The sequence below is a fragment of the Mustela putorius genome, unplaced genomic scaffold (assembly GCF_011764305.1).
Source record: "Mustela putorius furo isolate JIRA1106 unplaced genomic scaffold, ASM1176430v1.1 tig00000580_pilon_pilon_pilon, whole genome shotgun sequence".
NCBI lineage: Eukaryota > Metazoa > Chordata > Mammalia > Carnivora > Mustelidae > Mustela > Mustela putorius.
Window position 1 is genome coordinate 124,387 of NW_025421423.1, and position 13,521 is coordinate 137,907.

A 13,521-nucleotide genomic window follows, 5' to 3' on the forward strand; every position below is an offset into this window, starting at 1 on the left:
ATCTATTTCTTTGAGAATCTGAGTGGTTCCTGCTTGAATTCTGTTTATTCATATCACTCGGCATCAGGGAAATATTCTAAATTAATTCTAAATGAACTGACTCTGTAGTCAATTTGCTGCTTTTATCCATTTAGTAAATACATTCTTTTTTAAAATTTTTTAAAAATTTTTTATTAACATATTATTATTAGCCCCAGGGGTATAGGTCTGTGAATCGCCAGGTTTGCACACTTCTCAGTACTCACCATAGTACATACCTTCCCCAATGTCCATAACCCCACCATCCTCTCCCTCCTCCCCTCCCCCCAGCACCCCCCAGTTTGTTTGTGAGATTAAGAGTCTCTTACGGTTTGTCTCCCTCCCGATCCCATCTTGTTTCATTTATTCTTTTCCTACCCCCCAAACTCCCCACTTTGCCTCTCAACTTCCTCATATCAGGGAGATCATATTAGCAAATACATTCTTAAGCCCCTATTCTCTACACAACACTGGAGATGATACTGTGTGTATAAAATGTATAAGACATGGGGCACCTGGGTAGCTCATTGGTTAAGCATCTGCCTTCAGCTCAGGTCATGATTCCAGGGTCCTGGGATTGAGCCCCATTTCGGGCTCCCTGCTCAGCGGGGAGTCTGCTTCTCCCTCTCTGCCTGCCCCTCCTCCTGCTTGTTCTCTCTCTCTGTCTTTCTAATAAATAAATAAAATCTTAAAAAATGAAATATGTAAGACAATTCCTGCCTTCGAGAAGCTCTTTGTTGATTTGTCTATTTTTCAGTAGACCAGCAGTTATACTATAGTATTTTAATGAAATGTGCAAAGATATTATGAGAATACAGAGGGAAAAAAGCAGCAAATTCTATCAAGTACAAGTATGAGGCAGTAGGACCCAGTAAGCACCTGTGAGGGAAGGAGAACATGGGAGGGTACCTGGCCAAACTACCTTTTCCAAAGGAAACATCATAGAGAAAAATGACAATTCAACTGTATTTGAAGTTCAGCAAACACATACTTACATAGATGGGTAGCTGGATGGAAAGCTAAGCAGATATGACCAGGTGGACATATCATGAACATTAGCACCTTTACTGACTCTGGGAAGGGAAGTAGCAGTTGCTTCCTAGGGCTCTGTGACATTTGTCCACCTGTTGATGTTGTCGATAACAGCTGCACAGAAATTCAGAATTGTCCCTAATTATTCTTCCCCTCTCACCCTTCTTTGTGTTAAAGGAATAAGGACTGGATAATCGTATGTAGAGCCTTCCAGGCTGACTAGGATAGTTTGACTCACTTGGAACTTTAGTACCAGTTTCCTGACTCCTTTTCTTCCTTTGCAGGGCCTCAAGTACAGTTGATGGAGCTTTGGAAGGAAATTGGAAGTACTAGGAATGGGTGCTGCTTGGTTGGTCCCTAACAGGTTTTGCCTATTTCTCTCACAGCGAGTGCCACAACTCTTCTGACCGCATTAAGGTACGTGTATGGGATGAGGATGATGACATCAAGTCAAGAGTAAAGCAGCGGCTGAAGCGAGAATCCGATGATTTCCTTGGTCAAACCATTATAGAGGTTCGGACACTGAGCGGCGAGATGGATGTCTGGTACAACTTGGGTAAGGAAACAAGACCAGAGAAAGTTGCTGAGAAGGGACAGCATGAGTGGAAAATCTAGGGAAAAGCCTATCTACTAAAACCACCATTCAGTCCCTGAAGCATTCCTCTATACAGAGTCTGCCTTACCTGCAGAGAACTGATCATTAGTAGAGATGGGGGACAGAAGTGTGGAAGTGGCTGGAACTCACTCTGGCTGGACATTCTTCAGATTCCAGAAGGCCCTTTAATCCTCATGCTCACCTCTAATGGCTTTAGCTCCTGGTTCTCTTAATGGCATAAGAGAATTTCTGTGGGGGAATATTTGGGGTATTTATAGACGATGTGGTTGCTGGAGTAAGTTCAGCCTATTAGGTGAACCATTGGTTGGATCAGTCCTCTTTTTCCTTGGGTTAAACTGGGATGGGGGATGTCTGTGTTCTCTGTAGTTGCATTGGTGTCAATCTCCGTCTTCTTTTATTCCTAGAGAAGAGGACAGATAAATCAGCTGTCTCAGGGGCCATCCGACTACAAATCAGTGTGGAAATCAAGGGGGAGGAGAAGGTAGCACCATATCATGTGCAGTATACGTGTCTCCATGAGGTGAGCCAGTCCTTTGTAGGGTGGGGTATCAGAAAGCTGTGCTGGGAAGGGCCCTTGACAGTAAATGGGATTGCTGGGTGTTTGAAGATCTGAGCCCTCTTTTTTATTCACTGTGCTACCCTAGACAGCCCAAGTAATAGTCCCAGCCTTAGTTTTCTTTCACTAATGTAAGAGCAGCCTACTGGGGCCACATGAGAAATTAGTAATGACTTGAAAGACAGAATTTCTTTGGAACTTTATTCACATTCTCCTGGACTTTACCACCAGTTTTTGGTTTTGTTTTTAATACATATGTAACTCTTTCCTTTGCTCTATCTCCTGCAGAACCTTTTCCATTACCTCACAGACATTCAGGGTAGTGGAGGAGTCCTGATCCCTGAGGCTCGAGGAGACGATGCATGGAAGGTGTACTTTGATGAGACTGCCCAAGAAATTGTGGATGAATTTGCCATGCGCTATGGAATCGAGTCCATATATCAGGCCATGACGTGAGGCTCTCCTGGGGCTTTGGGAAGTGGCTGCTAACTCTCGGGGAGGCTAATGAAGGCACACAGAGAGGGCGAACAGGTCCTTAGTGGGGTAGTATGCAGTGATTTGTTGATCTCCTTCCTGAGCTTAGGTGAGGTGGTTCTTTGCCCCAAGGCAAAGAAAATATATGTAAAAAGGGAGTATGTTTATCCAGAATTCAGGGAGAAGGTATTTATCTGTCTCCCCGACAGTTCAGAGATAAGAAGGGCAAAGGACATAAGAGGATATGCCAGGACAAACTTGCCCAAACATCACAGGCCTGAGGAGATACCACATGTGTCCTTATGTATATGTGTGTGATGGACAAGCTTTCATAGATTAGCCTGGATATCAGAGAGGTCACTAATTTATAGGGAAAGCCACTGTGTCTGGGGTTGACCAAGACTCCTATGCTGGAAATTTTTGCTTACTATGAGAAGAGGTTTTGTTTGTATATTAGCAAGACTGCCACTAGAGCTGTGCTCAGGAAGCAGCCCCAGGTAAACAGAGGGTAACTATTGCCCTGGATGTGCTTCATTTATTCTAAAAACTTTTATCAAGTTCCTTTTAGGTGTCACATGTTGTGCTAGGAGCTGAGAACACAACGATGAATAAGATGGGACCTCTGTGCTTGGGGAATTGAGTCTAGTAGCAAAGAAAGACCATTAAACAAACAATTACAATATAAATGGTAGAAGTAATAACAGGGTATTATGAGAGAATCAAAATTTTAGGGGAGGCATGTGAGGGAAGCCATTAAAGACTTGACACTTGAACTGAGCCTTGAAATACAGGAAAGGTAGAGGAGCATTTCCAGTAAGGCATGTGCTAGGGTGTTGAGATGCAGCCAACCATAGACTGTTCAAGGAATTACAAGAAGTTCGTTATAGATGGAATGAAGAAATATGGTGAGGAATGAGCTTTGAGAATGCCTCCCTACAATTCTTACTCTGTTCATTCTTCCTCTATGATCTCATCCAAACCTATGACCTTAACCACTACTTATGGTCTAGGGACTCCCAATTTCTTTTTCCAGATCACACCTTTTCCTGAATTTCAGATCCATTGTCAGCTGCTTCCTCAGTATGGCTAAATTCCAAATCAACATCATCTCCACCAAATATATGATATCTTCCTGTATTTCCTATTTTAGTAAGTGGAACAATTTTCTAGGCAGGTGTTCACACAAATTTAGGAGTCAGCCTAAACTTTTCTTTCATAATTACTATTGCCCCTTTAACTCCCAACATCCAAACTCTGAAACCTGGATTCGTATCTCCTTAAAATGTTTTTAACCCATCACTTGTACTATAACACAATAATAATGAATACAATAACAACTCCCTTGTGCATTTCCTTATATCCCAGGCACTGGTCTACGCACTTTATGAATTTTAACTCATTTAATTCTCATATTAACCCTGTGAGGGGGTATCATTATCTTTCTCATTTTATAGGTAAGAAAACAGGCATAGAGAAGCTTAAGAAATTTATCCAAAGTCACTGAGTAAATGGTGGAGCTGAGATTCAAACACAACCTTGCTGTAGAATCAGTATTCTTAACCATTTCTCTGTTCCACTTAGTGCTTCATTGCTTCTCTTTTGAATGATTGTCGTTAACTCTGCAACTGCTCTTTCTGTCCTTGTCTCATCTCTCTCCAAGCCTTCTTTTCCAATTTATCATCAAAGGGAGCTTTCTGAAAAACGAGTCTGATCACATTGTGCCTTCATGTTAAAATTTACCATGGTGGGGCGCCTAGGTGGCCTAATGGCTTAAGCCTCTGCCTTCAGCTCAGGTCATGATTTCAGGGTCCTGGGATCCAGCCCCGCATCAGGCTCTCTGCTCAGCAAAGACCCTGCTTCCCCCTCTCTCTCTGCCTGCCTTTCTGCCTACTTGTGATCTCTCTCTCTCTGTCAAATAAATAAATAAAATCTTTCTTAAAAAAATTTACCATATAGAGGATAAACTCTCCTGTTTATCTGTAAAATATAAAATATCTTTATCTATATCTATCTATGAAATAGTTCTGTTAACTATTTTATGCTTACTTCTCCTCTCTCATTTCTTGGTATTCCTCTATCAAATACCCGAACAGTGGCCATAACTGAGGTTTCCCAAATGAATCAGTCTCTCTGATATGTATTTGTCTTTTGCAATGCAATTTTCCTTTGCCTGCACACTTCTCCATTTGACTAATTCCTACTAATCCTTTAAGTCTTGGTTCAATCAACTCTTCTTTGAGAAGCCTTATTCTAATCCCTTCCAGCTCCCAACCATTCTGATTGAGGTGATCTTCTTGTGTTTTTCTACTTCTAGATTTTGCCTAGGATGCCTTGGCTTATTGACTTTCTAACACTTGCTTTCTCTGCCAGACTATCACATCTTTGTATTCGAGCACATAGCACAGGCCCTGGCACATGGTAGGCGTTCATTAATGTATATTTGAGTGAATCAATTATGAAGATCCTTGTATGCCAAGGTTATTGGAAGCTTCATACACACCAATGAGCTCTTTTAATTACTTGGTTTTTGCTGCAAGCCCTGAAGAGTCTTTGAGGCTGAGGATGCTATTTTTCAGGCACTTTGCATGTTTGTCATCCAAGTACATGTGTCCTGGTGTGCCTGCAGTGATGAGCACCTTACTGGCCAACATCAATGCTTATTATGCCCACACAACTGCCTCCACCAATGTTTCTGCATCTGATCGCTTTGCAGCCTCCAACTTTGGGGTGAGTGTGATGTAAAAACATATCTAATCAGTTGTTATCAGTTAATAAAATTTGATTTTTCCCAGTAGGTACTATAGAGTTATTTTATATGCCTAAAATTCAGAGAGGGGACACTTAGATAGATGTACTTGTTTCCTTGTGAATGTGTAGACTATGCTAGTAGACTCCTCCTTATTTCATTATGGATAGATAGACTTACTAATGGACTCTCCTCAGACATGGATAAATGAGAGAAAGTGGAATAGCATCACTATGGTTTCAGAGGTACCACCTCGGCTCAGGCAGAACCTCTCTAGGCCAAGAACTTGGTTGAGTCATCATGTTCCTTCATTCTGCAAGTCCACAAGTAGACTTTTCTTAACCTTGTATTGTTTCTCTCTCTTACCCACTCAAGCTCATATGAGACTGATGTCTAAGTGAAGATACCAGTATATTCCTGAGCCTTTCCCTTTTCTAGTGTTTGGACTGTTTATCCTATCCAGGATATGCCCTTTCCTGGTTTTAAGTTACTTGAGAAGTTGAATCTTTATTCAGAATGTCACCTGACATAAGTTCAGTGTAAACTAGATGCAATATCTTTGACCAACCACAAAGATTACCTCTTTAGGAATAACAGTGCTGATACTCCCAAATCTACTGGGTCTCTGAGCCCTGTTTTTTGGGAGTAACCACCTTCCCTTATTTTGATAGAGTCTTTTTGTAGATGAATTAACATCACTGATTAAGCCACTCAAATATGAGTTTCATTATCTCATCCCATTTTATATATTTACATAAGACCTAATGATCTGTCATATAATCAGTATATGAATTCCAGGAGTGCTATACCAACAGCCTATAGGCATGTGATTCCACATTTAATTATACCTTTTCTATAAAAATCAACTAACAAAATAGTGTGGTGAGTGTGGGTGTTATGTAATACTGATGAATCACGGACCTGTACCCCTAAAACAAATAATACATTTTATGTTAAGTGAAAAAAATAATAATAATATAAAAATAGTGTCATGTTATTTATCTTAACATTAAAAAAGTATAAACTAAGGAAAATGATGTGGAACATGGTTGAAAGAGAAGCGTTCTCAGGTCTGCTTGATCACCTTCCAAATGAATCACTGTTTCTCCCTCTTATCATTACTGGTAGACAGTGGCTATTTAATTGTTAAGAGCTGCCTGAAGGTAAGTCAGGAGACCACAAACTCAGGAACAATTTGGAGAATGTGTTTTGAGTTTCCTCTTATTTGACTAAGAGAAGTTGGAGTCCCAAAGGAATGGAGATGCATGAGTCATCTCCCGTTGACTCTTATATAGAAAGAGCAGTTTCTCTCCTGGGGACTTCCTGTCCCCTTGCCAGTATGAAAAGATTCCCCAGTTTGAGACAGAGCCGCTAAGAGAGGGAACAGGGGCCACCTATCCCAGTCCTCTGTTACATTGTTCTTTCTTCTCATGGGCAGGGATGAGATAGGATGTGTCCCTAAACCAATGTCTCCTCCTCACCCAGAGATGGTTCTGTTTCTGCTACAATCTATGGAACTCAGATTATTTCTCTCTTCCCTGTTATTTGTTTCCTACCTTCAGAAAGAGAGATTTGTAAAACTACTGGACCAGTTGCACAACTCACTGAGGATTGACCTCTCTACCTACAGGGTGAGTGAAGACAGGACTGTGAGATGGAATAACAGATAATATCAAGCTCTGTCTAAACAAACCATAGTCCAATCTTGGCTATAGAGATTAAAGGCAAGGAAAATTGGTCCCTGTCATCACACCTACATACAGGGCCAGTGGCACTGACATCTGTGATTCTCCAAACTACAAAGACCATGCTGTTGTAAATAGCAGGTGTGGCTTTTTTTTTTTTTTATACGCAGTTGGCTCTCCAACCATACTGATGTCACTCTGTCAGACTCTCTGATGACATTCTCATTAGGGTGGAGAATCTCCTTCAGAAATGCCCCTTTAAAAATTGGATACCTATATTTCTTTTTTGTGTTTTTCAGGTGCAAGAACTTCCTTATTTTTCAAGGGAGGTGTGAGAATCTGGCTAAAGGGAGAGAAAAGATAGCTTGGCTTCAACAAGTGATTTGTAGTGGGGGGTCATGTCCATTCCTAGAATGGAAGGAGAAAATAGATATATTAGGAGGGACAGATAATAGATATATTACCAGGGACAGGGAAGGACACGAAAACAGGCAGTTTCCCAATTCTTCCTAAGTTAGATCTTCTTAGAATGGCTTTGTTACTTGCTTTAAGCTGTTGTGAATTTCCAGAACAGGCAATATACCCACATTAAAAAGTAAGTATAAAAATAACCTCAAAGTCAAAAAAGAAGTGGAGTTTTAATTATCTGCAATTTCAGTGCCCTCCATTTGCATGAATAATGGAGAGTTGACTATGTATCTTATATTTGGCATATAAGTAGCCATTTGAAGGTTTAAAAAAGCAACCCTTAAAATGGAGAGTGGCTCAACATCTCCCTTCAGCTCTCCTTGGCAGCTTCCTCCTAAAACCCATGCCAAGGGGAATGAAGTGAGGCATGGTGGGAAGGTCTTAAAGAACTCACTCCAAAACAGTTCTGCTCAGAGCTGTGCCATCTTCTGGCTCTGGAAGGAAAGTGGAATAGCTGGGGTCCCTTGTACAGAAAGTATATCCTTGATCTTAGTCTGGTCCTTAGCGTGGCACCATTTATATTCCAGAATATAGTTACATTGTAACTTTCGAAGAACTCAATGTTTAAGTGTAAGAATCTTCACCCAAGAAAAATGTGTGTATAAAATATGTGTGTCTTTGTGTCCATTTGTACAAATGCTCACTCATTGCATGGGAGGTAGGGTTGGCATAGGATGTGTTGCTTGCTGGGCTAGGGATTATTAACCCCTGAGTTTGGCAAGGGCCTATCTGTGTCAGTAGAAAAAAAAGAGGGAGACCTGTTGTTTAACAGCTTTTTAGTTCAGCTCACCTGGGGAAAATCCCAGTGGGTAGCAGTTAAGGAGGCTTTTTATTTCATTGCTTTTGGCAGAGAAGGCTTTCATATTTCTCTTTTCCTTTCTTAAATTTGCTTGATTTGCAACAGAATAATTTCCCTGCTGGAAGCCCTGAGCGGCTTCAGGACTTAAAGTCAACAGTGGATTTGCTGACCAGCATTACTTTCTTCAGAATGAAGGTAAGAGAGAAACTGGGCTAGATGGTGATGGACAGGTCACCTGGCTTCAGGAACATGAAGAATCATTGGGTACAATCTTAAGCTATAGTATTCATCACCTCTAAGCCCACATTTCCATACACCTGTTCTCTGGGTTACATCTGAGAAGACTGTAGATCAATAGGGATGGGCTGCATGGTTTTCCTATTCAGATATCCTAGCAATTTCATCCTAGGGTATGGTCCAGGGACCCATTGAGAGATGATGCAATGGAGTAGTTTGAGTGGAATTCTAGGAGGAGATCCACTCAGGTGGGGAGGACCATGGGCCCATATTTCTTTTATTAATTGGCAGGTGCAAGAACTTCAGAGCCCTCCAAGAGCCAGCCAAGTTGTAAAGGACTGTGTGAAGGCCTGTTTGAACTCCACATATGAGTATATCTTCAACAACTGCCATGACTTGTACAGTCACCAGTATCAGCTGGTAAGAGGTTCAGGATCAGGTGGGATCCACTGTCAGTGACTCTTGGATCCTCAGTTTTCCTTTACTGTGGTTATGGTGGAAAGGAGCTCAGGACAAAGTCCTTGTTGTTCTTGAGGATGAGTAAAGTGTAGAGTGAGGACCTTCTAAACCAGGTGAGACATTTGTGGGTTAATAGGGACCACTGGATGAGATGTGACATAACTGAGTTGAGCAGAAGTGGCAACAGTAAGTTTTAGTTTGGTGCTAAGGTAAGTGACCAAAACTTGGGCAGTTTAGACGGTGAGTAGGTGAATTCTCAGTCCATCCTAGAGTCTTTTTTCTCTCCCAAGCTTAATTTGATACAGGCTGCTTTCCTCTGAGATCTGTAGTTGTCTCTCTGAACTACCAGCTTGTGGAAATTTTAAATTTTCCCTCTGATACTTCTCTCTGCACTACATGGTCTTCTGAGATATATTCATCAGCTGACTGTCAAGGCTGACTCTTCTCTGTCTTTGAGGCTGAGCTACATCATCTGTTCTATGCTGACATCCTAACTTACTACCCAGTAACCGTGTATGTTTCTCAAGATCCTTTCAACAGTATCTTTTATTCTCATTTCAAAGCCAGGACTTCTTTTTGGGTCTTGTTAATAGATTACAGTTTCTGTCGAAATAATTCTTGCAGACCATGCACTTGCAAAATATATGCCCTTTAGTCCAACAAATATGTATTGAATGAGTCAGGTATGAGGAAAGCATAGAGCTCCTTCAGTTAGTTCACAGTTCGTAAGAAAATATATAATTCTAATCAAAGCAGTCTGTGAGAAGTGCCTTGAAAGCTGAAAAAATTGAAGGGATTCCAAGAAGGAAGAATCCACACTTGATCAGGTATTGGGAAAAGCTACTAAAACAAGGGCATTTTACGTAAACCTTAAATGATAGTACTACAACCTATTGCAAATAATGAGAGGACAATCTAAATATTGGACTGCAAATAATGAGAAGACAACCTAAATCTCTTGAACATTTGCCCTTTGAAGAATACATTTAATTTTTAATGCTTCCTAGGAGTACCTCAGCAGAGACTAAAATCTTGTTCACACTGCCTCTTCCCATTCCCAAACATACTCTTTGTGCCAGCCCTATCTTTAAGGCTTCCTCCTTTTAAGTTTTATAAAACCTCCCCTTGGTTCTAAAGCTCATGGGAGGTTTTCCTGGAGCCTTTGTTTAACTTACCACACTCTGGGCTCCTCTGTCATCTATCTGTAGATTCTCTTGGTTGGAGAAGACACTGTTCTCAGCTTTGATTTTTCAACTATGCAGGGGTCTTTCTGAATATTTAGTCTCTGCTCCCTACCATGAGATGAGCTTGGACTTTGAAAGAGGACTTGTAAACCATTCAGACATTTTTTTTAACCTTTGAATTTTGCCAGCAGTTTTTTACTTTTTTCATTCTCATTTTCTCGTTATTCATTATTTACAGTGAGGTAAACCATTGGTGTCTTTTTATTTCTTTCAATCACTTAGTCATTGGTTCATTCATCCATTTAATTCCTTAGCAAACTGAACATGTAGGGATGTGAAGTTGATCAAGACACATCTCTGTTTTTGGCAAGCTCATCATTTAGTGGAGGTAGGTGGGACAAATTACTAGATTTATTGTTTTTTTTTTAAATTTACTTTATTGTCTTTTTAAAATTATTTTTTATTACTGCATTTTATTGTAGTTGCCAAAGGTTCATAGAGCGTGTTCTGGGAACTTAACAAGGGAGGCATCTAAGCAGACCCGGGTATCAGGGACTACTCAAAAAAGTAAAGCTCAACTGGAATTTTGAGGAATGAGTAGGAGTTGGCTAATGAAAGGGGTTGGGGAAGAGAGGGATGCCATATAGAGGTAGTAGAATGTTTGGAGGCACAGAATTTTGAATGAGTATGTTAATTTGAAGAAATATAAACAATATAGTTAGGGTAGTTACGAGTCAGGCTTTGGAGTTCAGCTATCTGGGATCAGTTCTTGGTTCTACTGTTTATAGCTATAAGACCTTGTGCAAGTCATGCAGCCTCACTGCCTTTAGTCTCCTCTTCTGTAAAATTAAGGTGATGGTAATTTCCATCCAATGGAGCAGTTAGGAGGATTAAATGAGATAACCCATGTAGAATTCTTAGGGTGCCTGGCACTTAAGCACTAAATAAGTGATGGTGGTAGGGCAGTGATGGCTGCGAGGAAAGGGAATTGGTAAGGTGTGGGGTTGACAGATCATATACTGAAGGCCTTTTGTGTCAAGCAGTGGAGTTGAAGTTTACTGAAGGCCTTAACTGAAGACCATTGAAGGGCAGAGGAGTCACACTATGAGATTCTCTTTGCAGAAGGATCACTAACAGCTATGTGGAAGGGGACTGGAATGAAGATTAAAAACCAGTTAGGAGACCCTTGGATGATAAGGATAGGGTAGTGGCAGAAAAAGTTAAAGGAAAAGATGTATTTAAGTGATGTTAAGCAAGCAGAATCTAAATTTTGTGGGTTCTGTCCTGGTTTCTAGTAACTTCCATGTAATACAGGCTTATTAAGGACTGTAGAGACTGTGATGACATATGGCATCCCACATAAAAGTCCTATCCCTCTTCTTCTGTGTGGTTCCAACTTCACTTTTGTCCCAGTGGGAAACAAAAGTCCATTCCAGCAGTGACCCCTCCTTGTCCTGTCCAGGGTCTGAATGTAGAGTTGCTTCTCTTTTCCTGAGATTCACCACTGTATTCCTTTACCTCTTCCTAACCAAGTCTTTTTTCTTCCCCCAGCTTTACTAGGATATAATTGATGTATAACATTGTGTAAGCTTAAGCTGTGCAATGTGATGATTTGATACAAGTGCATGCTGTGAGATGTTTACCACAGTAAACATAATTATCACCTCACATAATTATCATTTTTTGTTGTTACGGTGAGAACATTAAAGCTCTGCTTTCATATTGATCTTTCCAGTATATAGGACAGTATTTTAGCTATAGTCAACCATGCTGTACCTTAGATCCCCAGAACTTACTCATCTGAACTGAAAGTTTGTACCTCTTGACCAGCATCTCACCATTTCCCCATCCCTATCTCCTGCCAAACACCACTCCACGCTTTTTATGTGTTTGGTGTTTTTAGATTTTATATATAAGGAAGATCATACTGTATTTGTCTCTTTCTCTCTGACTTATTTAATTTAGCATTCTGTCCTCAAAGTCCATCATGTTACTGCAAAAAGAAGGCTTTCCTTTTTTTTCGTTGCTGAGTAATAATTCATTATATTTATATACCACATTTTCTTCATCCATTCATTCACTAGTGTACACTTAGGTTGTTTCCATGTCTTGGCTTTTATGCATAATGCTACAATAAATGTGGAGGTATCAGTAAATTTTGGAGATAGTTATTTCATTCCTTTTGAATATATACCTGGAAGTAGGATGGCTGGATTATAGGATAGTTTTGTTTTTAATTTTTTGCGGAACCTCCATACTATTTTCCATAGTGCTCTACCAATTTACGTTTCCTGTAAACAGTGTGTCAGGATTCCCTTTTCTCTATTTCCTGGCCAGTATTTGTTATCTCTTACCTTTCTGAAAATATTTATTCTAACAGATGTGAGATGACATCTCTTTGTGGTTTTTATTTGCATTTTCCTGATGTTTAGTGATATTAAGTACTTCTTCATATACTTGCTGGGCATTCTTTGTTGTTTATTTATTTGAGCAGAGAGCCCCATTCAGGGTTTGATCCCAGGAAGTTGAGATCATGACTTGAGCGGAGCTCAGATTTAGCCAAATGAGCCACCCAGGTACCTCTTGCTGCTGAACATTTGTATGTCTTCTTTGGAGAAAGGTCTATTCAAGTCTTCTACCTATTTTTTAATCAGATTTTTTTGTTTGCTATTAAGTTATGCAAATTACTTATATTTTGGATATTAATCCCTTAGCAGATATAAGGTTAGCAGATGTTTCCTCCCATTTTGTAGGTTGCCTTTTCATTTTGTTGATTGTTTCTTTTGCTCTACAGACACTTTTTAGTTTGATGTAGTTCCACTTGTTGGTTTTTGCTTTTGATGTGTGTACTTTGGTATCATATCCAAAAAAATCATTGCCAAGACCATTGTCAAGGAACTTTTCCCCTATGTTCTCTTCTGGGAGTTTTATGTTTTCAAGTCTTGTATTTAAGCCCTTAATCTATTTCGAGTTAGTTTTTGTGAGATGTATAAGAAAGGGGTCCAGGTTCATTCTTTTGCATGTATCTAATTATCCCAACACCATTTATTTGAAAAGACTGTCATCTCTTATCTGCATTGAGTATTCTTGGCTCATTAAGACCTTAACTTATACAACTAGGCAAATAGCTTCATAGATACAGTTCTTCTTCCTCATAGCATTCATGAGGTTAAGGGAAGTCCTTAACCTACTGAAGGTTGAACCCACTTGCATGCTAGGTCTGTGCAGTAGCTCCTGCAGAACTTGA

At 40.1% G+C, this 13,521-nt stretch overlaps 1 protein-coding gene across 7 annotated transcripts in view; it reads left to right on the forward strand.

The window, feature by feature from the left end:
- UNC13B (unc-13 homolog B) overlaps positions 1-13,521 on the forward strand; it is a gene marked incomplete at its 5' end in the record, with an annotated part of 150,792 nt that overhangs the window by 122,567 nt on the left and 14,704 nt on the right. For all 7 annotated transcript variants that reach the window (XM_045081549.1, XM_045081550.1, XM_045081554.1 and 4 more), the window contains 7 exon segments: positions 1,437-1,606; positions 2,071-2,186; positions 2,511-2,674; positions 5,273-5,423; positions 7,005-7,073; positions 8,500-8,589; positions 8,923-9,051. In XM_045081549.1, coding sequence (XP_044937484.1) covers positions 1,437-1,606; positions 2,071-2,186; positions 2,511-2,674; positions 5,273-5,423; positions 7,005-7,073; positions 8,500-8,589; positions 8,923-9,051 — 889 coding nt within the window.